The sequence below is a fragment of the Hemitrygon akajei genome, chromosome 5 (assembly GCF_048418815.1).
Source record: "Hemitrygon akajei chromosome 5, sHemAka1.3, whole genome shotgun sequence".
Classification (NCBI taxonomy): Eukaryota; Metazoa; Chordata; class Chondrichthyes; order Myliobatiformes; family Dasyatidae; genus Hemitrygon; species Hemitrygon akajei.
In genome coordinates, this window is record NC_133128.1 from 38252390 (window position 1) to 38276068 (window position 23679).

The 23679-nt window shown below is 42.7% G+C and overlaps 1 protein-coding gene across 6 annotated transcripts in view; it reads left to right on the forward strand.

Annotated features, from left to right (window-relative positions):
• Positions 1 to 23679, forward strand: part of LOC140727645 (NXPE family member 3-like) — a 129138-nt gene that overhangs the window by 61113 nt on the left and 44346 nt on the right. The window contains exon 2 of one of the 6 annotated variants that reach the window (XM_073045262.1): positions 8689 to 8803. The exons of 4 other annotated variants lie outside the window; for them this stretch is intronic. In XM_073045262.1, coding sequence (XP_072901363.1) covers positions 8741 to 8803 — 63 coding nt within the window. In that variant the 5' untranslated portion in view covers positions 8689 to 8740. Of the gene's footprint in view, positions 1 to 8688; positions 8804 to 23679 lie in introns of those variants that run through there. One more of the 6 variants, XM_073045261.1, reaches the window with a different exon arrangement.

Genomic DNA, 23679 nt, shown 5'->3' on the forward strand with positions numbered 1-23679 from the left:
CATTTCAATAAGATCATATGTACAGCTTCCAATGTCACTGAAACTCTCTCTAAATAAGGGAACCAAAACTGTACTCAGTACCCCAGATGTGGCCTCACAAACAACTCTGTGCAACAATTCCGTTTTCCCTTTCAAAAAAAGTCACCTGACCAGGCTAGGATATCTGTTCTGTTTTATAAATGCACTTTGGTGGCAGTAACATTGTGCCGAATCATTAGGTCTTGCAGTTAATTGTTCCCTCACAGGAAGAGAGGCATCTCCTGGTCGTTGCATTGCTGGTATGTCTCTGATGGCAGTTAGCACAGTTCTCCTAGACCTTTAGTTAACCTAGATTGCTGAGTAGGAGGAAGCCTCAGGCTACATGAGAACCTGAAAAAAACTTTAGGGCATAAGAAAACAGGACCTGGACTTGGGCTCCTGATCTCTCAAGCCTATGCCTATTCAGTCTGACTATGGCTGATCCGCCGCAGGTCTAATCTCCTCTTTTGTGACAGTCCCCACAGACCACAGTCCCCCAATCTTCAAAAAGATTATCCACTTTCTCTTTAAGAACCACCAGTGATTTAGCCTCCACAATCTCTATCCACCCCACTTGCACAACATCTGGGACTGTGTACTCCACATTTTAAGAAGGCAAAAGCAAGCAAAATACCTGTTGTCACTGCTCCCTTTCCCTTTTCATCATGTCCTCGCTACTGTTATGACTTGTGGAAGGCTATTTCAAGAGCAAAGAAGTAATTCTGAGCAAAGCTGGAGGCAACATCAGACGCACGTCAACTCTGGCAGGGTTTGCAGATCATTACTTCCTAGAAAGCAAAGCCCAACAGCATGAATGGCAGCAATGCTTCACTACCAAATGAGCTGAATGCCTTTTATGTCTGCTTTGAAAGATCAGCTGTGATGATCCTTGCTGCACCTGGTGACCCTGTGATCTCTGTCTCAGAGATCAATGTCGGGCTCTCTTTAAGGAGGGTGAGCTCTTGCAAGTTGGCAGGCTCCAATGGGGTACACGGAAATCTCTGAAAACTCATGCCAACCACCTAGCAGGAGTGTTCAAGAACATTTTCAACCTCTCACTGCTACAGTCAGAAGTTCCCACCTGCTTCAAACAATTATACCAGTGCCTAAGAAGACTGGTGTGAGCTGCCTTAGAACTCACACATCTATGGTGATGAAATGCTTTGTGATGTTAGTCACAGCTACAATCAATTTCTACCTCAGCAAGGAGCTGGTCCCACTGCAATTTGCCTATTGCCACAATAGGTCTATGGCAGATGCAATCTCAATGGCTCTTCACACAGCCTTAGATCAATACAAACACCTATAACCATATAACAATTACAGCATGGAAACAGGCCATCTCGGCCCTTCTAGTCCATGCTGAACACTTACTCTCACCCAGTCCCACTGGCCCGCACTCAGCACATAACCCTCCATTCATTTCCTGTCCATATACCTATCCAATTTTACTTTAAATGATAATACCGAACCTGCCTCTACCACTTCTACTGGAAGCTCATTCCACACAGCTACCACTCTCTGAGTAAAGAAATTCCCCCTCGTGTTACCCTTAAACTTTTGCCCCCCTAACTGTCAACTCATGTCCTCTTGTTTGAATCTCCCCTGCTCTCAATGGAAAAAGCCTATCCACGTCAACTCTATCTATCCCCCTCATAATTTTAAATACCTCTATCAAGTCCCCCCTCAACCTTCTACGCTCCAAAGTATAAAGATGTAACTTGTTCAACCTTTCCTTGTAACTTAGGTGCTGAAACCCAGGTAACATTCTAGTAAATCTTCTCTGTACTCTCTCTATTTTGTTGACATCTTTCCTATAATTCGGTGACCAGAACTGCACACAATACTTCAAATTCGGCCTTATCAATGCCTTGTACAATTTTAACATTACACCCCAACTCCTATACTCAATGCTTTGATTTATAAAGGCCAGCATACCAAAAGCTTTCTTTACCACCCAATCCACGTGAGATTCCACCTTCAGGGAACTATGCACCGCATTCTTCAATGCCCTACCATTTACCACGTATGTCCTATTTGGATTATTCCCACCAAAATGAAGCACCTCACACTTATCAGCATTAAACTCCATCTGCCATCGCTCAGCCCACTCTTCTAACTGGCCTAAATCTCTCTGCAAACTTTGAAAACCTACTTCATTATCCACAATGCCACCTACCTTAGTATCATTTGCATACTTACTAATCCAATGTACCACCCCATCATCCAGATCATTAATGTATATGACAAACAACATTGGACCCAGTACAGATCCCTGAGGCACACCACTAGTCACCGGCCTCCAACCTGACAAACTGTTATTCACCACTACCCTCTGGCATTTCCCATCCAGCCACTGTTGAATCTATTTTACTACTTCAATATTAATACCTAACGATTGAACCTTCCTAACTAACCTTCCTTGCGGAACCTTGTCAAAGGCCTTACTGAAGTCCATATAGACAACATCTACTGCTTTACCCTCGTCAACTTTCCTCGTAACCTCTTCAATAAATTCAATAAGATTTGTCAAACATGATCTTCTATGCACAAATCCACGCTGACTGTTCCTAATCAGACCCTGTCTATCCAGATAATTATATATACCATCTCTAAGAATACTTTCGGTTAATGTACCCACCACTGATGTCAAATTGACAGGCCTATAATTGCTAGGTTTACTCTTAGAACCCTTTTTAAACCATGGAACCACATGAGCAATACGCCAATCCTCCGGCACCATCCCCGTTTCTAATGACATTTGAAATATTTCTGTCAGAGCCCCTGCTATTTCTACACTAACTTCCCTCAAGGACCTAGGGAATATCCTGTCAGGACCCCGAGATTTATCAACTTTTATATTCCTTAATAGCGCCTGTACTTCCTCCTCTTTAATCGTCATAGTTTCCATAACTTCTCTACTTGTTTCCCTTACCTTATACAATTCAATATCCTTCTCCTTAGTGAATACCAAAGAAGTTCAAAATCTCTCCCATCTCTTTCGGCTCCACACATAGCTGTCCACTCTGATTCTCAAAGGGGCCAATTTTATCCCTCACTATCCTTTTGCTATTAATATAACTGTAGAAACCCTTTGGATTTATTTTCACCTTACTTGCCAAAGCAACCTTGTATCTTCTTTTAGCTTTTCTAATTTCTTTCTAAAGATTCTTTTTACATTCTTTATATTCCTCGAGCACCTCATTTACTCCATGCTGCCTTTATTTATTGTAGATATCTCTCTTTTTCCTAACCAAGCTTCCAATATCCCTTGAAAACCATGGCTTTCTCAAACTTTTAACCTTTCCTTTCAACCTAACAAGAACATAAAGATTCTGTACCCTCAAAATTTCACCTTTAAATGACCTCCATTTCTCTATTACATCCTTCCCATAAAACAAATTGTCCCTATCCACTCCTTCTAAATCCTTTCGCATCTCCTCAAAGTTAGCCTTTCTCCAATCAAAAATCTCAACCCTGGCTCCAGTCCTATCCTTCTCCATAATTATATTGAAACTAAAGGCATTGTGAGCACTGGACCCGAAGCACTCCCCAACACATACCTCCATCACTATTCCATTCCCTAACAGAAGATCCAACACTGCCCCTTCTCTAGTCAGTACCTATATGTATTGCTGCAAAAAACTATCCTGCACATACTTTACAAACTCCAAACCATCCATCCTTTTTACAGTATGGGATTCCCATTCTATGTGTGGAAAATTAAAATCTCCCACAATCACAAATCTGTGCTTACTACAAATATCTACTATCTCCTTGCAAATTTGCTCCTCCAGTTCTCGCTCCCCATTAGGTGGTCTATAATACACCCCTATAAGTGTTACTACACCTTTCCCATTCCTCAATTCCACCCAAATAGCTTTCCTAGACCGGCCCTCTAATCTGTCCTGCCAGAGCACCGCTGTAATATTTTCTCTGACAAGCAATGCAACACCTCCCCCTCTTGTCCCTCCGATTCTATCACACCCTTTATATATAAAAAAGGAAGATATGGCAAGATGGAACCTGATTCCATTTTTCAGTCTCAGTTCAAGGATTGAGTCTATTAAAATGAATATACTGCCCAGACTGTTATATCTCTTTCAGACCCTACCAACAGAGATTAATCAAAATCAATTCAATGAATGGAACAAGATGCTATCAAGGTATATTTGGCAGGGTAAAAGGCCTAGAGTTCATCTCAAAACTTTGCAATTAGCAAAGGTAAAGGGGGGATGGGGCCTACCTTATCTTGGAGATTATTATTTCGCAGCACAGTTGAGAGCTGTGATATGTTGGTGCAACCCATCATATGACGCTCAATGGAAAAACATTGAGGAGCGGGTACTTCCCATCCCATATAAGCAATTTCAGCTGATAACAACCTGCAAAGGTACATAAATATTATTGATAACCCATGGGTGAAATTGACTCCTAAAATATGGAAAACTACTATAAAAGAATATAATCTAGAGGGAGATATTGCAATTCTTAAATGGTGTGCATATGACTCGGATTTTACACCAAATAAATTGGACAGCTAAAGGAATAACAGTTCTTTGCAACATAATGAAAGAAGGAACACTGTTCAGTTTTGAACAATTAAGTTTTGAAATACTTAAAGAGAAACACTTATTAGAAAAACAAGATTTTTATCAGTATTTACAGATGCGACAATATGTTAATAAGATGCTTAAAAAGGTAACCAAGGCAACTACATGCTTGATAGAGCTATTCAGAAAAGCATATATTTTAGATAACGGTAGTAGAATCATTTCAAGCATGTATAAGGGGTTGTCAAATCTTAAAACACATTCGACTTCATACATTAAAACAAAATGGGAGAAGGAAGGAGGGATAATTATATCTGAGGAAGAATGGACAACAATATGGAGGTATCAATGGAAGTGTACCAGTGCACAGAAATGGAGGGCATTTGGATGGAAAAACTTGATAAGATATTTTATTACACCCTCTCAGAAATCCCATTATGATAGTAACCTCCCTGTTTGTTGGAGAAATTGTGGAAATCAAAATGCAAATCATTATCATATTTTTTGGGACTGCCCTGTTATCAAAGACTATTGGAGGGGGATACACAATGCCCTACAAGACATCTTTAAATGCAAAATACCCTTAGAGAGTAAGACCATATATTTTGGATATATATACCTCAAGAATGGTTGAAAAGAGATAAATATTTAATGAATATACTGTTGGTGGCTGGTAAAAAGACTCTTACTAGGAAATGGTTATCACAGGAGAGCCCAGCTTTAAATGCATGGATGGAAATTACAATGGACATTTACAAAATGGAGAAGATAACAACATCTGTTAAACATAAGCTGGAACAACTTGATTCATACTGGGAAAAATGGTTGAACTACAAAATGCTTCACAGGCCTGATTTTATTCTCACAAATCAATGGATATGTTGTTAAAAAAAATCACTCCCTACTTGTACATAGTTTTTTTCCTTTTGCTTGTTTTTTCTTTCCACTCTTTTCTATAAGTGTATCCTCAGATAAGTACTATGTGAAGATTTGTGACATATATGATTATATGATATATATGTACAATGTCTGAAATACATCTTATGGAAATGTTTGTTTGATGAACTTCAATAAAAATAAATTACAAAAAAAGGAAAGGAAAATATGAAATCTGAAAGCAAGGTAGAAAACAGTATCAAAGTGGATGCTAAAAGCATTTTCAAACTTGTGAAAAATAAAAGCAAGGTGAGAGTGGACATAAGACCGCTAGAAAATGAGGCCGGAGAAATAATGGCAGTGGACACTCTGGAAGACACTACAGGGTGCCAGAAATTGATGGGTGTGAGGGAAGAGAAGTGAGTGCAGTTACTATTACAAGGGAGAAGGTGCTTAAAAAGCTCAAAGACCTAAAAGTACACAAGTCACCCAGACCAATTAAACTGTATCGTAGAGTTCTGAGAACGGTAGTGGTAGAGATTGTGGAGGCATTAGTAATGATCTTTCAAAAAAATCATTGGACTCTGGCATGGTGCCAGAGGACTGAAAAAATGCAAATGTCACTCCACTCTTTAAGGAAGGAGGAAAGCAGCAGAAAGTAAATTCTAGACCAGCTACCCTGACCTCAGTGGTTGGGAAGATGTTAGATTCAATTGTTAAGGATGAAGTTAAGAAGTACTTGGTGACACAAAACAAGATAGGACAAACTCAGCATGGTTAGTTAAGGGAAAATCTTGCCTGATAAATATGTTGGAATTCTTTGAGGAGATTACAAGATAGATAAAGAGGATGCAGTCGATTTTGGATTTTCAGAAGGCCTTTGACAAGGTGCCACACACAAGGCTGCTTACCAAGTTAAGAGTCCATGGTATTACAGTAAACTTACTGTCATGGTTAGAACACTGGGTGATTGGTAGGAGGCAGTGAGTGGGAATAAAAGGATCCTTTGCTGGTTGGCTGCCAGTGACTAGTGGTGTTCTGCAGTGGTCAGTGTTGGGATCACTTCTATTTATGCTGTATATCAATGATTTAGATGATAGAATAGATAGTTTTGTTGCCAAATTTGCAGATGATATGAAGATTGGTGGAGGGGCAGGTAGTGTTGAGGAAACAGGAAGGCTGCAGGAAGACTTTGACAGATTAGGAGAATGGGCAAGAAAGTGGCAAATGAAATACAATGTTGGAAAATGCATGGTGGTGCACTTTGGTAGAAGAAACAAATGTGCAGGCTACTTTCTAAATGGGGAGAAAATCCAAACATCTGAGCTGCAAAGGGACTTGAGAGTCCTTGTGCAAGAACACCATAAAGCTTGATGCAGCTAGAGTCAATGTGGAGTAAGGCAAATGCCATGTTAGCATTCACTTCAAGAGGCCTAGAATACGAGAACAGGGATGTGATGCTGAAGTTTTATAAAATGCTGGTGAGGACTCACCTTGAGTGTTGTGGCAGTTTTGGGCTCCTCATCTAAGAACAGATGTGCTGGCATTGGAGACAATTCAGACGAGGTTCACAAGGATGATTCTGGAAATGAAGGGGTTATCATACGTGGGATATTTGATAGCTCTGGGTCTGTACTCGCTGGAATTTAGAAGGATGAGGGGGAATCCCATTGAACCTTTCAAATGTTGAAAAGCCTGGACAGAGTAGAGGTGGAAAGAATACTTCCTATGGTGAAGGAGTCTAGGACAAGAGGGCACAGCCTCAGGTTAGAAGGGCGTCCATTTTAAAAAGAGATGCAGAGAATTTTCTTTAGCCAGAGGGTACTGAGTTTGTGGAATTTATTGCTACAGGCAGCTGAGGAAGCCAAGTCGTTTTGTGTACTTAAGGCAGAGCTTTGAGAAGTTCCCGATTGGACATGGCAACAAAGGTTACAGGGAGAAAGCCGGGGAGTGGGCTGAGGAGGGGGAAAGGGATCAGCCATGATTAACTGGCAAAGCAAACTCAATGGGCCAAAGGACCTAATTCTGCTCCTGTGTCTTATGGTCTTATGGACACAGCCTCGGAATACAGGGGTGTCATTTTAGAACAGAGATGAGGAGGAATTTCTTTAGCCAGAGAGTGGAGAATCTGTGGAATTCTTTGCCACGGGCAGCTGTGGAGGCCAAGTCTTTATGTATATTTAAGGCAGAGACAGACAGATTCTTGACTGGTCAGGGCGTGAAGGGATAGGGGAAGAAGGCAGGGGATTGGGGCTGAGGAGAAAATTGGATCAGCTATGATGAAATGGCAGAACAGACTCAATAAGCCAAATGGACTAATTCTGCTCCTGGATCTTATGATCTTATTTGCTTATAGGCACATGGGTCAAAGAGAAATGAAGGGCTGTGTGGGAGAGAAGGTTTAAATTGATGTTGGAGTAGATTAAAAGGGTAACACAACATTATGAGCCAAAGGGCATGTACTGTGCTGGACCTATATTTTCCAGGGTACTTCAGACCTTGGCATAGTTAATGAAGATGTCTTGGAGATAGCCTGCATTACAGCAAAGGAAGTACTGAATGTCTTAAAACACTTGAAGGAAGATCCTGACCAGTTATTTCAAAAAAGACTGGGAAGTTGAGAAGAAATTGTGGAAGCCCTGGAAGAGGGATTGGGGAAATCCACATAACCTACTGACTAAACATTTGTATTTTTAACATTGTCCCCCAACCTTGAACAAATTGATCTGTTGATATCTGCACAAAGGAAATGAGAACTTGTGTTGCGGTTTGTTGGGTTAGAGTGTAAAATTGTTATTTTCTTATATTTGTCTTCTAGTTTAACTTTGCTATGCTTGTTTATTTACTCCATTGCCAATTTATTGGGTACACCTCTAATACAAATATATAATCAACAAATTACGCGGCAGCAACTCATGCATAAAAGCATGCAGACATGGCCAGGAGGTTTAGTTGTTGTTTAGACAAAACAGAATGGGGAAGAAATGTGATCTAAGTAACTGTGTTGGTGCCACACATGGCAGTTTGATATCTCAGAAACTGCTGATCTCCTGGGATTTTCACACACTACACTCTCTAGAGTTTATAGTAAATGGTGCAAAAAAAACACAAAAAATATCCAGTGAGTGGTAGTTTGTGGGTGAAAATGCTGTGTCAATGAGAGAGATCAGAGGAGAATGGCCAGACTGGTTCAAACTGACTGGAAGGGAACAGTAACTCAAATAACCTTGTGCTATAACAGTGGTGTGCAGAAGAGCATCTCTGAATGCACAACGTTTCGAATCACGGAGTGAATGGGCTGCAACAGCAGAAGATCTCAAACATGCACACAGTGGCCACTTTATCAGATCCAGAAGGTACCTAATAACCTAGCATTGAGTGTATTTTTATATAATCACCTATATGTGTGTAAATGTTCAATAAAGCTTCAGTAATTGGAATATAGCTGATTCTGTATTTGGCTGGAAGTTTCCCTGCAGCATCTGTCATGCCACTAAATCAGATTATAGGTTGTTTCTTATCATTGGAATGTGCTTTAGCTTTCTAGTCTGAGCTAGTTTTTAGCATAAGACAACCACAGCTGCTTTGTTCCTTTCTTTCCCTTTGAATTCCTCCACCGTCTCCCTCTCTATCTCTGTCTCACAGCCCCCAGTAATCACAAATCAGGCTTCATTTCCCAATGCTGTCTGTAAGGAGTTTGCACGTTCTCCCCTTGAGCGTGTGGCTCTCCTACAGCTGCTCCGGTTTCCTCTCACATTTCAGATCCATGTGGTTAGGGTCACTGAGTTGTGGGCACACTCCATTATGATGACAGCATGGTGACACTTGCCGGCTGCCCCCAGCACAATCCTTGGACCATGTCAGTCACTGACACAAACAAGACATTTCACTGTATGAAAGCGTAAGTTGATTATCATTATTTTAATCATTATGAACATCTAATGAAATAGCTGTAATAACAAAATTTATCTCTCATTCTTGAACCTTCTGAACATCTCCAGATCAAACAACAGAACAACATTTTCATACCTTCTTCTCGAGGCAGCTCGCTAGTGCAACATTTAAATTAACATTTGCCAATGCTCCTCTCTTTAAGAAGAGAGAGAGGCAAAAGACAGGGAAATCTAGGCCAGTTAACCTAATTTCAGTGATTGGCAAAATATTAGAGTTCATTATTGAGGATGAGGTTTTCAGATACTCAGAGATTCAGTATGTGATAAAATAGCCCAATATTAATCAAGTCAAGTCATCAACTTTTATTGTCATTTCGACCATAACTGCTGGTACAGTGCATAGTAAAAATGAGACAACGTGTTTCAGGACCATGGTGTTACATGACACAGTACAAAAAACTAGACCGAGCTACATAATAAAAAAAACGCAGAGAAAGCTACACTAGACTACAGACCTACACTGGACTGCATAAAGTGCACAAAAACAGTGCAGGCATTACAATAAATAATAAACAGGACAATAGGGCAAGGTGTCAGTCCAGGCTTTGGGTATTGAGGAATCTGATAGCTTGGGGCAGAAACGGTTACATAGTCTGGTCATGAGAGCCCGAATGCTTTGGTGCCTTTTCCCAGACGGCAGGAGAGAGAAGAGATTGTATGAGGGGTGCGTGGGGTCCTTCATAATGCTGTTTAATTTGCGGATGCAGCGTGTAGTGTAAATGTCCGTGATGGCAGGAAGAGAGACCCCGATGAACTTCTCAGCTGACCTCACTATCCGCTGCAGGGTCTTGCAATCTGAGATGGTGCAATTTCCGAACCAGGCAGTGATGCAGCTGCTCAGGATGCTCTCAATACAACCCCTGTAGAATGTGATAAGGATGGGGGGGTGGGAGATGGATTTTCCTCAGCCTTCGCAAAAAGTAGAGATGCTGCTGGGCTTTCTTTGCTATGGAGCTGGTGTTGAGGGTCCAGGTGAGATTCTCCGTCAGGTGAACACCAAGAAATTTGGTGCTCTTTACGATCTCTACCGAGGAGCCATCGATGTTCAGTGGGGAGTGGTCGCTCCATACCCTCCTGAGGTCAACAACCATCTCTTTTGTTTTGTTCACATTAAGAGACAGGTTGTTGGCTCTGCACCAGTCCGTTAGCCGCTGCACCTCCTCTCTGTAAGCTGATTGGTCATTCTTGCTAATGAGACCCACCACGGTCATGTCATCGGCAAACTTGATGATATGGTTCGAGCTGTGTGTTCCAGCACAATCGTGGGTCAGCAGAGTGAACAGCAGTGGACTGAGCACGCAACCCTGTGGAGCCCACGTGCTTAGTGTGATGGTGTTGGAGATGCTGCTCCCGATCCGGACTGACTGAGGTCTCCCAGTCAGGAAGTCTAGGATCTAGTTGCAGAGGGAGGTGTTCAGGCCCGGTAGGCTCAGCTTTCCAATCAGTTTCTGATGGATGATTGTGTTGAATGCTGAACTGAAGTCTATGAACAGCATCCGAACGTATGTGTCTTTTTTGTCCAGGTGGGTTAGGGCCAAGTGGAGGGTGGTGGCAATGGCGTCATCTGTTGAGCGGTTGGGACGGTACGCAAACTGCAGGGGGTCCAGTGAGGGGGGCAGCAGGGTCTTGATATGCCTCATGATGAGCCTCTCGAAACACTTCATGATGACGGATGTAAGTGCAACGGGACGGTAGTCATTGACACAGGACACTGAAGACTTCTTCGGCACGGGGACGATGGTGGCGGCCTTGAAGCACGTTGGAATGGTGGCGCTGATCAGGGAGATGTTGAAGATGTCAGTGAGAATATCTGCTAGCTGGTCTGTATATCCTCTGAGCACTCTACCAGGGATGTTGTCTGGTCCAGCAGCCTTCCGTGGGTTGACCCTGCACAGGGTTCTTCTCACATCGACCATGGTGAGACACAGCACCTGGTCATTTGTAGGAGAGGTGGACTTCCTCGCTGCCACGTCATTCTCCACCTCAAACCGGGCGTAGATGTTATTCAGTGCATTTGGGAGGGAGGCATCACCTGCACAGTCAGGTGATGTTGTCTTGTAATTGGTGATGTCCTGGATGCCCTTCCACATGCGCCGCGTGACGCCGCTGTCCTGCGTTGCTGGTTCCCATGGTTAAAATCACCGGCGACAATAAACAGACCATCAGGGTGTGTGTTCCGCAGTTCGCTAATAGCCCCGTACAGTTCACAGAGCGCCTCCTTAGCATTAGCGCTGTGGGGAATGTAAACACCGAATACAAGGACAGAGGTGAATTCCCGTGGCAAATAAAATGGTCTGCATCGAACTGCCACTAACTCCACTAACGATGAGCAGTGTCTGGAAACCAGCACAGTGTTCTTCCACCATTCCGTGTTGATGTAAACACACAAGCCACCACCGCGAGCCTTACCGGAGACAGTTGCATCTCTGTCGTAACGAAACAAAGCTAGCCCGTCTAGCTGGATGGCAGCGTCCGAAATCCCATCAATGAGCCATGTCTCTGTGAAGACATACGCGGAGCAAACTCTGTACTCCCGCCGAGTATTACGTTGGAGTCGGATGTAGTCCATTTTATTGTCCAGGGAGCGGACATTGAAGAGCAGAATGGACGGGAGAGCCGGCCGGCTAGGGTTTGCTTTTAGCCTGGAATGGACCCCTGCCCGTTTGCCTCACTTCTGCTTCCTCGCACATCGCTTTCAACATCTCCATCTCCGGCTACCAGCATCAGGCAAGTCTGAGGAATGTAGGCCCGTTCCCCTCAGCAAGCCGACGTTGCGTAATTCAGCCAGCAGGTCTTTGTGGAGGTTTGTTTTTGAGCGATCTCTGTATTGTAGTAGTATCTGGCGATGGTAGATAGCCGCTCTGTTATCAAACTTCAAATAGAAAATTAAATTAAAGTAATACCAGTGTAGTTTCCTTAAAGGAAAACATTGTCTGACAAATCTGTCGGAATTCTTTGAGGAAGTAACAGGAAGTATAGACAAAGGACAGTCAGTGGATAATTTTTTCTTGAATTTTGAAAGGTTTTTGACAAGATGCCCAGATGAGGCTGCTAAACATGATAAGAGCCCATGGTATTACAGGAGGTCCTGGGTAATGCTATTACCCGAGTAATCAAATTGTCAACAAATAAGCTTTTCTCAGGCTTCCAGCTAGATATGGCCATCGATTTTAAATGACATTTCGATAACAAACTCTGTTTTTCATTGAAACATTGGTTAAAACTGATAACTGCACCCGGCTGTAAGCCCAAGAAGGGTTTATATACATATACACTGGGAAAGCACTAGATCCTTCGTCACATTGTCAAGTTCGTTGATGACACAACAGTGGTGAGACTCTTCACAAACAACAATGAAACTGCCTACGAAGAGGAGGTGGAAGAGCTTGAGGCCTGGTGCAGGCAAATAACCTCTTTCTCAATGTCAACAGGACAAAGGAGATGGTTATCAACTTCAGGAGAACTCGCAACACTCACACCCCTCTTTACATCGGCAGCACAGCAGTGGAAACTGTGAGCAGTTTTAACCTCCTGGGAGTGCACATCTCACACAACTTCTCATGGTCCCAGAAGACATGCCTCACAATCAGGAGAGCTCACAACTGCCTCTACTTTCTGAAGAGGCTGAAGAGAGCTGGACTATGCACATCTATATGCATATCATTCTACAGATGTGCAGTAGAGAGCATCCTAGGATGGTGGATCACTACACAAGGCATAAGCTGCAGTGCAGCAGACAGGAGGGCTGTATGACGGGTAGTCAAAACTGCCTAAGGTATCACCAGCACCAGCCTGCCCACCATCAAGGACATATTTTCAAACACATGCCTGAAAAGGGTCAGTAACATCATGAAGGACCCCGCCCATTTGGACCATTTGCCCCACTCCCATCAGGGAGGAGGCTACATAGCATCTATGCCAGGACCACCAGACTCAAAGAAGAGTTATTTTCCCCAAGCAGTAAAACGGATTTCCACCTCCACCCATTAACCAACCCCCACACCCACCCCAGCAGCACTATATCATTTCCTGTCAGAGTCACCTTATATACGGACACTCCTGTGCCTCGGGTCTCTCTGTGGACATAGAATTAATATATGTATGTAACACTTACCCAACAGGCTGGTATATGTCTAGGGGAAAAGGAGATCCAGCCACTCACCAACCCCACCTCCCGTACACGCAGGTGCTGTGAGAATCAAGTTTATGCCGCGCGCACACACACCATATCAATCTCACACCAGATACCGTTATGGAATACACTTTAAAGATTTTACTAAAAGAGTACTATGCAATACAGTATATATGAAGGAAAAGAAAATAAAGTAAAAGGCGCCAACTTATCAAAGTTCAGTCAGTTTAGTGCACATCGTTGGAGCTCAACCATCGAACCATTCGACCCCTCGTCACTTTCCTCCGACCTCCACGTCCTCGCACCTGGGACCAGCCTGGTGGTCAACCGAGCAGTGTAGCGCACGTCCACCTTCCTCAGCGTCTTCTTCCCGACTCCCCTGAAAAGACCACGAAAACCCCCAAGCTTTGAGCCCCACAAGACAAAATAACATTCCCCCATTGGTTAACAAATGAATACAACCCCGATATCTGCAAGTCTAAAGCTAAACGACTGCGAGAGAAAGCACTTATCATACAAAGAAGCATTCCTTCTCTTAACAGAGAAGCCATTTTGATTAACATACACAGTACATTGTACATGTGTAATTATCTTATATACATTTACTGTCTTTTTATTATTTTTGTGCTCTTCATCTAATTGAGTTTTTATTTGTTTACATATCGTTTTGTTCTCCTCTACGCTCGTGTACTGGAAATGACATTAAACAATCTGGTACTTGAAAGATATTAACATGGATTGAAGATTGGCTGACTGGCACAGAATGGGAATGAGGATCTTTTGTGGCTGGCTGCCAGTGACTGGTGTTGTTTCCCAGGGGTCAGTGCCAGGTCTGCTACTTTTCACATTATACAGTAATGCTTTGGGTGATGAAATTGATGGCTTCATGGCCAAATCTGCAGTCGATACAAAGAAAGTTAGATGCTCACAGATGTTTAAAGAAAGCTAGATGTTCACACATAGAGTGGTGGGTGCGTGGAATGTATTGCCAGCGACGATGGTGCAGGCGGACACAATAAAATCTTTTAAGGGTCTCTTAGATAGGTACATGCAGCTTAGAAAAAATAGAAGGCTATGCACTAGGGAAATTCTGGGCAGTTTCCAGAGTAGGTTACATGGTCGGCACAACATTGTGAGTCGAAGGGCCTGTAATATGCTGTAGATTTCTATGTTTCTACGTTTTTATGTATTAAATTTTATGTCTTTATTACTTACATCCTTCATATACATGAGGAGTAAAAAATCTTTACGTTACATCTCTGTCTATATGTGCAATGTGCAATTTATTATAAATAGAATGCGCCACAGAACAGTCAATATAACATAGAAATACAGTTGTGTCAGCAAGAATCAATTGTCACTGAATTACTACACGGTGAAGCCTCTTCCAGGGATGCCCACCTTGAATAAGATTAAATCTTCCAAGAGGGTTTTTAGCCCCAAACATCGACTGTACTCTTATCCGTAGATGCTGCTAGGCTTGTTGAGTTCCTCCAGCATTTTATGGAGATTCTCTGCAGATTTTCTCCTGTTTACAATATGTTTGAGTTCAGCTTGAAATCTGGTAAGCAGAAAGTCAAGTCTGACTAGTAGTTTTTCAGTGGAGTAATGGAAATTACATTGGTATGAGAGAGGAGTTGGCCAAAGTAAATAAGAAGGAGGTGCTGGCAGGGATGACAGCAGACAAGCAATGGCTTGAGTTTCTGGGGAATATTTGGAATTTAAGATAGATGTATTCCAAAAAAGAAATTCTCAAATGGCAAAATAATACGACCATGGCTGACAAGGGAAGTCAAAGTTAATGTAAAAGCCAAAAAGAAGGCCATTCAACAAAGCAAAAATTAATGCAAAGACAGAGGATTGGGAAACCTTTAAAACCCTACAGAAAGCTACTTAAAGAATCATTAGAAGGGAAAATATGAAATCTGAAAGCAAGGTAGAAAACAATATCAAAGTGGATACTAAAAGCATTTTCAAATTTGTGAAAAATAAAAGCGAGGTGAGAATGGACATAGGACCGCCAGAAAATAAGGCCAGATAAATAATAACGGTGGACACTCTGGAAGAAACTACAGGGTGCCGGAAATTGACGGGAGTGAGGGAAGAGAAGTGAGTGTGGTTACTATTACAAGGGAGAAGGTGCTCAAAAAGCTCAAAGACCTAAAGGTACACAAGTCACCCAGACTAATTAAACTGTACCGTAGAGTTCTGAAAAAGGTAGTGGTAGAGATTGTGCTGGCATTAGCAATGATCTTTCAAAAAATCTTTGGACTCTGGCATGGTGGCAGAAGACTGAAACAATGCAAATATCACTCCACTCTTTAAGGAAGGAGGAAGGCAGCAGAAAGGAAATTATAGACCAATTAGCCTGACCTCAGTGGTTTGGAAGACGTTGCAGTCAATTGTTCAGGATTTGGTTATAGAGTATTTGGTGACACAGGACAAGATAGGACCAAGTCAGCATGGTTTCCTTCAGGGAAAATCGTGCCTGACGAACCTGTTGGAATTCTTTCAGGATATTACAAGTAGGATTGATAAAAGGGATGCAGTTGTATTGTTGAATATTTGGACTTACAGAAGGCCTTTGACAAGGTGCCACAAATGAAGCTGCTTACGAAGTTAGGAGCCCATGGTATTACAGGAAGGTTACTGGCATGCTTCATGTATTTGGCTGATTGGTAGGAGACAGTGAGTGGGAATAAAAGCATCCTTTTCTGGTTGGCTGCCAGTCACTTGTGGTGTTCCACAGGGGTTGGTGTTGGGACTGCTTCTTTTTATGCTATATATCAATGATTTAGATGATGGAATAGATGACTTTGTTGCCAAGTTTGCAGATGATATGAAGATTAGTAGAGGGACAGGTAGTGTTCAGGAAACAGGTAGGATGCAGATGGACTTAGACAGATTAGGGAAATGGGCAAGAAAGTGGCAAATGAAATACAATGCTGCTCAGAGATAGTGTCACTGCTGCAGAAAAGGAAGAAGTCATGGAGGGGTTGTCTATGGAGTCTCTGTGGGTGGAAGTTAGGAATAGGAAAGGTTCAATAACTCTACTGGGTGTTTTTAACAGACCACCCAATAGTAACAGGGGCATCGAGGAGCAGATAAGCAGACAGATTCTGGAAAGGAGTAGTAATAACAGGGTTGTTGTGGTGGTAGATTTTAGTTTCCCAAATATTGATTGGCATCTCCCCAGAGTGAGGGTTTTAGATGGGGTGGAGTTTGATAGGTGTGTTCAGGAAGTTTTCTTGACACAATATGTAGATAAGCCTACAAGAGGAGAGGCTATATTGATCTGGAATTGAGGAAAGAACCTGGTCAGGTGAAAGGTCTATCAGTGGGAGAACATTTTGGAGATAGTGATTATAATTCTATCTCCTTTACGATAGCATTGGAGAGGGATAGGAACAGACAAGTTAGGGGACTTTTTAATAGGAGTAAGGGGAAATATGAGGCTATCAGGCAGGAAGCTGGAAGCATAAATTGGAAACACATGTTGTCAGGGAAACGTACAGAAGAAATTTGGCAAATGTTCAGGGAATACAGGTGTCTCCCCCTTTACAAAGGTACAGCGTTCCTATGAAACCTTTCTTAAGCCAAAATGGCGTAAAGCGAAGAACCGTCAATTTATATGGGAAAAATCTTCTTAAAAGTGAAAATCATTATTGTAATGCGAAAACAGGTGACTAATGAAGGTCTCTTGTAAAAGCGAAGTGGCATAAAGCGAACATTCGTAAAGCGGGGACACCTGTATTTTTTGTGGGGTTCTGTGTAGATACGTTCTACACAGGATATAAGGTACAGGAAAAGGATGGTATTGTACAGGAAATGTGGTGTACAAAGTCTGTTGTAAATCTAGTCAAGAAGAAAAGAAGAGCTTATGAAAGGTTCAAAAAACTTGGTAATGATAGAGATCTAGAAGATTATAAGGCTAGCAGGAAGGAGCTTTGAATGAAATTAGGAGAGCCAGAAGGACCAATGAGAAGGCCTTGGTGGACGGGATTAAGGAAAACCCCAAGGTATTCTACAAATATGAAGAACAAGAGGATAAGACATAAGAGAATAGGACCAATCAAGTGTGACAGTGGAAAAGTGGGTACGGATCCGGAGGAGATGGAAAAGGTACTTAATGAATATTTTGCTTTAGTATTCACTATGGAGAAGGACCTTGGCGATTGTAGGGATGACTTGCAGCGGACTTGAGCATGTCGATATTAAGGAAGATAATGTGCTGGAGCTTTTGGAAAGCATCAAGTTGGATAAGTCACCGGGACCGGACAGGATGTACCCCAGGCTACTGTGGGAAATGAGGGAGGAGATTGCTGAGCCTCTGGCAATGATATTTGCATCATCAATGAGGATGGGAGAGTTTCCAGAGGATTGAAGGGTTGCAGATTTTGTTCCCTTATTCAAGAAAGGGAGTAGAGATAGTGCAGGAAATTATAGACCAGTAAGTCCTACTTCAGTGGTTGTTAAGTTGATGGAAAAGATCCTGAGATGCAGGATTAATGAACATTTGGAGAGGCAGAATATGATTAGGAATAGTCAACATGGCTTTGTCAAAGGCAGATCATGCCTTACAAGCCTGATTGAAATTTTTGAGAATGTGACTGCACACATTGATGAAGGTAGAGCTGTAGATGTAGTGTATATGGATTTTCGCAAGGCATTTGATAAGGTACCCCATGCAAGGCTTATTAGGAAAGTAAGGAGGCTTGGGATCGAAGGGAACATTGCTTTGTGGATCCAGAACTGGCTTGCCCATAGAAGGCAATGAGTGGTTGTAGGTGGGTCATTTTCTGCATTGAGGTCGGTGTCCAGTGGTGTGACTCAGGGATCTGTCCTGGGACCCCTATTCTTCATGATTTTTATAAATGACATTCTGGAGGAACGTTGTCTCATTTTTTAACTGCATTGCATTTGTGGTTTCTAAATGACAATAAACTGAAACTGAATTGGATGAGGAAATGGAGGGATGGGTTTGTAAATTTGCTGATGACATAAAGGTTGTGGATGTTGTGGATAGTGTGGAGGGCTGTCAGAGGTTACAGCGGGACATTGATAGGATGCAAAACTGGGCTGAGATGCGGCAGATGGAGTTCAACCCAGATAACTGTGAGGTGGTTCAGTTTGGTAGGTCAAATATGATGGCAGAATATCACATCAATGGCAAAACTCTTGGCAGTGTGGAGGATCAGAGGGATCTTGGAGTCTGATTCCATAGGACACTCAAAGCTGCTACGCAGGTTGATTCTGTGGTTAAGAAGGCATATGGAGCATTGGCTTTCATTAGTTCTGTGATTGAGTTTAAGAGCTGAGAGGTAATGTTGCAGCTATATAGGACCCTGGTCAGACCCCACTTGGAGTGCTGTGCTGAATTCTGGTCGTCTCATTACAGGAAGGATGTGGAAACCATAGAAAGGGTGCAGAGGAGAGTTACAAGGATATTGCCTGGATTGGGGAGCATGCCTTATGAGAATAGGTTGAGTGAACTCGGCCTTTTATCCAAGGAGCGACGGAGGATGAGAGGTGACCTGATAGAGGTGTTCAAGAGAATGAAAGGCATTGATTGTGTGGATAGTCAGAGGCTTTTTCCCAGGGCTGGGAAAAACATCCTGAGCAGCTGTATCATTGCCTGGTTTGGAAATTGCACATCTTGGATCACAAGACCCTGCAGCAGATAGTGAGGTCAGCTGAGAAGATCATCGGGGTCTCTCTTCCCGCCGTCATGGACATTTACACTACACGCTGCATCCGCAAAGGATACAGCATTATGAAGGACCCCATGCACCCCTCATACAGTCTCTTCTCCCTCCTGCCATCTGGGAAAAGGCTCCAAAGCATTCGGGCTCTCACGACCAGACTATGTAACAGTTTCTTTCCCCAAGCTATCAGACTCCTCAATACCCAGAGCCTGGACTGACACCTTGTGCTATTGTCCTGTTTATTATTTATTGTAATGCCTGCACTGTTTTGTGCACTTTACACAGTCCTGTGTAGGTCTGTAGTCCAGTGTAGCTTTCTCTGTGTTGTTTTTTTTTACGTAGTTCAATCTAGTTTTTGTACTGTGTCATGTAACACCATGGTCCTGAAAAACGTTGTCTCATTTTTACTATGTACTGTACCAGCAGTTATGGTCGAAATGTCAGTAAAAGTGAGTTGACTTGAAATGGCTAGCAGAAGAGGGCATAGTTTTAAGGTGCTTGGAAGTAGGTACAGAGGAAATGTCAGGGGTACATTTTTTACACAGAGAGTGGTGAGTGCGTGGAATGGGTGCTGTCAGCAGTGGAGGAGGTTTTTTTAGAGATTGCAAAATGGATGGATGGAGTACGATGGGTAAACCTAGGTAATTTCTAAAGTAAGTACATGTTCGGCACAGCTTTGTGGGCCGAAGGGCCTGTATTGTGCTGTAGGTTTTCTATGTTTCTGTGTTGGAAAATGCATGGTCATGTACCTTGGTAGAAGAAATAAATGTGCAGACTATTTTATAAATGGGAGAAAATCCAAAACTCTGAGATACAAAGGGACTTGGAGTCCTAAAGGTTAACTTGCAAGTTGCGTTAGTAGTGAGGAAGGCAAATGCCATGTAAGCATTCATTTCAAGAGGTCTAGAATACAAAAGCAGGGATGTGATGCCGAAGGTTTATAATAATGGTCGCCAACTCGTTGATCGCGATCGACTAGTCGATCTTGGAGACTTTCCCAGTAGATCTCGAAAAAAAAGAAAAATAAATACATAAATACTGTTGAGAGACTGTTTCCGGGTTGTGGGGTTTTAGTTCCGTTCTTTCCGACCAGTGCGCATGCGTGTAGCTCCCCCACCCCCACACTACACAGTGGTCCCCAACCTCCGGGCCGGAGGAAACAATATGAGTCAGCTGCTCCTTTCCTCATTCCCTGTCATGCCCACTGTTGAACTTGAATACACGCGAGGTCATTACCCAAGCGAGTCAGAGATCACTGGTTGGCCTCGGGTAAACGGCTGGTGAGAAGTGCCTATGCTACCGGCCCGGAGTGCGGACAGATGGGCACCGTCTCGGAACCTGTTTAGCCCTCTGAATGTTCGTGGGGAACCCGGTACTAAAATATTCACAGACCTCATTCAGACTCAGGGTTTCATATGCAGCAGAGCAGCTACCTCGCTGCGATCTACTGAAACAAACTTTTGTCGGCCAATAGATCCTACAAGGGGGGCGGGTGCGCATCCGAATGCACTCCTCGCTCGGTCGGTCGGTCGCTCTTTCTCCGGACTGTGATCGCCGCAGCCCCGGTACAGGAACAGACACACCTGACCAAGGCGGCGGGCGAGCGGGCGGGAGGCTGTCTAATGAGGCAATGAAGCCCTCAAAACTGCTTCGGTACCTTGAGTCCAAGCACCCCGCACTGAAAGACAAACCCATTGAGTTTTTTTTCCAGTGGAAAAAACGTGAACAAACGGAACAGGAGCTGAGAGCCGCGTCAACTAAATTGCAGAATAGACTGGACATAAGGAGCGTGCTTCGAGTATTGCTGTATTCCCATCGCGTTTAACACCCACCCCTGCCCCCCCCCCCGTCAGCCGGTCATGAGAATATTGTCAATATTAAACCGGTCTGCGGTGCAAAAGAAATGGGTGGTGACCCCTGGTGTTTATACATTATTTCTACTTCTGGATTGTGGGGTTTTACTTCCGGTCTTTTCTGCCCCAGTGTGCATGCGTGAAACTAATAGATTTGGAGTCGATCTTGCATTCACTATGGCTGAGGCAGGGGATCTTGGGCTTATAAAGGTTGGTGACCATTAGTTTATAAGGCACTAGTGAGGCCTCACCTTGATTTTTTGATTAAATGTTTCCATCATCTAAGAAAAGATTTGCTGGCATTGGAGAGGGTTCAGAGGCGGTTCACAGGATGATTCTGGGAATTAAAAGTTATCATACGAGGAACATTTGACAGCTCTAGGTCTGTACTTGCTGGAATTTAGCAGGATGATGGAGATCTCATTGAAACCTTTCAAATGTTAACAGGCCTAGACAGTGTAGATTTGGAAAGGGTGTTTCCTGTGGTTGGGGAGTCTAGGACAAGAGGGTACAGCCTCAGAACAGAGGGGTATCCATTTGAAATGATGGGAAGAAATTTCTTTAGCCAGAAGGTGGTGAATTCATGGAATTTATTACCAGAAGCAGCTGTGGAGGCCAGATTATTGGGTGTATTTAAGACAGCTTGATAGGTTCTTGATTGGCCACAGCTTCAAAGGTTACATGGAGAAGAACGGGGGCTGCAGCTGAGGAGGGGGAGAAAAAGGATCAACCATGAGACAATGTTGGAAAATGCATGGTCATTCACTTTGGCAGAAGAAATAAATGTGCAGGGTATTTTCTAAACGGGGAGAAAATCTAAAAATATGAGATACAATGGGATTTGGGAATCCTTGTGCAGTAGACCCAAATGGCCCAATTCTTCTCCTATGTCTTACCTCTAGCCAGCTAATGAAGTTGATGTTATCATTTGTTAAGGTACTCACTTGATACCAATTCCATAACCAGATTAAACTGTATTTAAAAATTACTATTGCATAATCTTAACACTCTGGTTCATTTATGGAACTTTAACCTATAACTTTTATCCAATGCAAGGATCACTACATAATTGAGTAATGTACTAACTGCTTACTGCTACCATTAATCGTGTACAATCCTGAGAAAATTGTTGGTTATTTCAGCAACTGTGCTATTAAAAAGTCAGCTCCCCCAATGTTTACTTCAAATACAATGTTCTTTACTGATAATTTTCATCCAATGCCAGTGTCACTAGATAAGGTTACTTCCAACAATGTGCAGTGCAAGTAAGTAAGTTTGATGTCTTATCTGATTTTGCAGTTACATCCTGTTCTCATCTACTATAAAGAAAACTTTGGGTATTATGGCTTTCTTTCATCTCTTATCATAATAGCAGCACTACTTTAATCCTACCTCCATTCAACGACTTATTGAATAATTTATTAACTGCCTACCCCTCCCACTCTGTAAATTAAACCATATCTTATAGCAATTGTCTATAATTCTGAGATAAATTGTGCTTATTTCAGCAACGGCCTTTTTAATAAGTCAACTCCTTCCATGTTTAAGACCATAAGGTATAGGAGTAGAATTAGGCCATTTGGCCCGTTGAGTCTGCTCCACCATTTCATCATGGCTGATGACTATTCCTCTCAGCCCCAATTTCCTGCCTTCTCCCCGTATCCTACATGCCCTGACCAGTGAAGAATCTATCAACCTCTGCCTTAAATATATATAAAGAATTGGCGTTCTCAGCTGCTTGTGACAACAAATTCCACAGATTCATCACTTTCTGGCTAAAGAAATTCCTCATCGAGGGGTTCCGGTGATGTCATGGTCCAGAATGGCAGCATAAGTCAATAGCTCCTCCAGAAAAATGCATATTTTGCCCCGTTAATCCATCAAATATAAGATCTTTCAAAAATATCTGAATTGATAAAGGGGGCAAGAATGAGGAAAAAGAATGGAGATAAAAAAGTGTCACTGTGGAGCCTATGGATGAGATGAAACAGCAACTAAATTATATCAAGTCAGAGCTCACCAACATCAATCAAAAAATAGCGGTGGCAGAGACATGAATTGAGAAGGTGGAAGATCACATGCAAAACATGGAACAGATACTAAGTAAGATGCTAAAAATATTAAATCAACAAGAAAGTAAACTGCTTGACCTGGAGGGAAGATCACAACGGAAAAATATCAGGATATACAATGTTCCCGAAGGAGCGGAGGGTTTGTCCGTGATGGAAATTTACAAAAGTTGCTGCAGGACACGCTACAGATTCCTTTGACTATGGAGCTTGAAACTGAGAGGGCACATCGTGCGCTCGCCCTGTGGCCTACTGGAGACAGAGAAGATAAGCCACGCTCAATAGTAATTAGATTCCTTCAAGACAATACCAAGGCACAGATTCTACAAAAGGCCTGAGGAAAGAAATGGGTGTTTTTGGATGGGAAATTGATATACTTTGATCAAAGTTACCCCCTGGTGGTCCTGCAGAGATGTAAAGAATACTGTGAAGTAAATTGAATATTAAAGCAAGGGAAGCTTAGATTCCAAACCCTGTACCCTGCTAAACTGCGGGTGTTTTATGAAGATGGGATGCAACT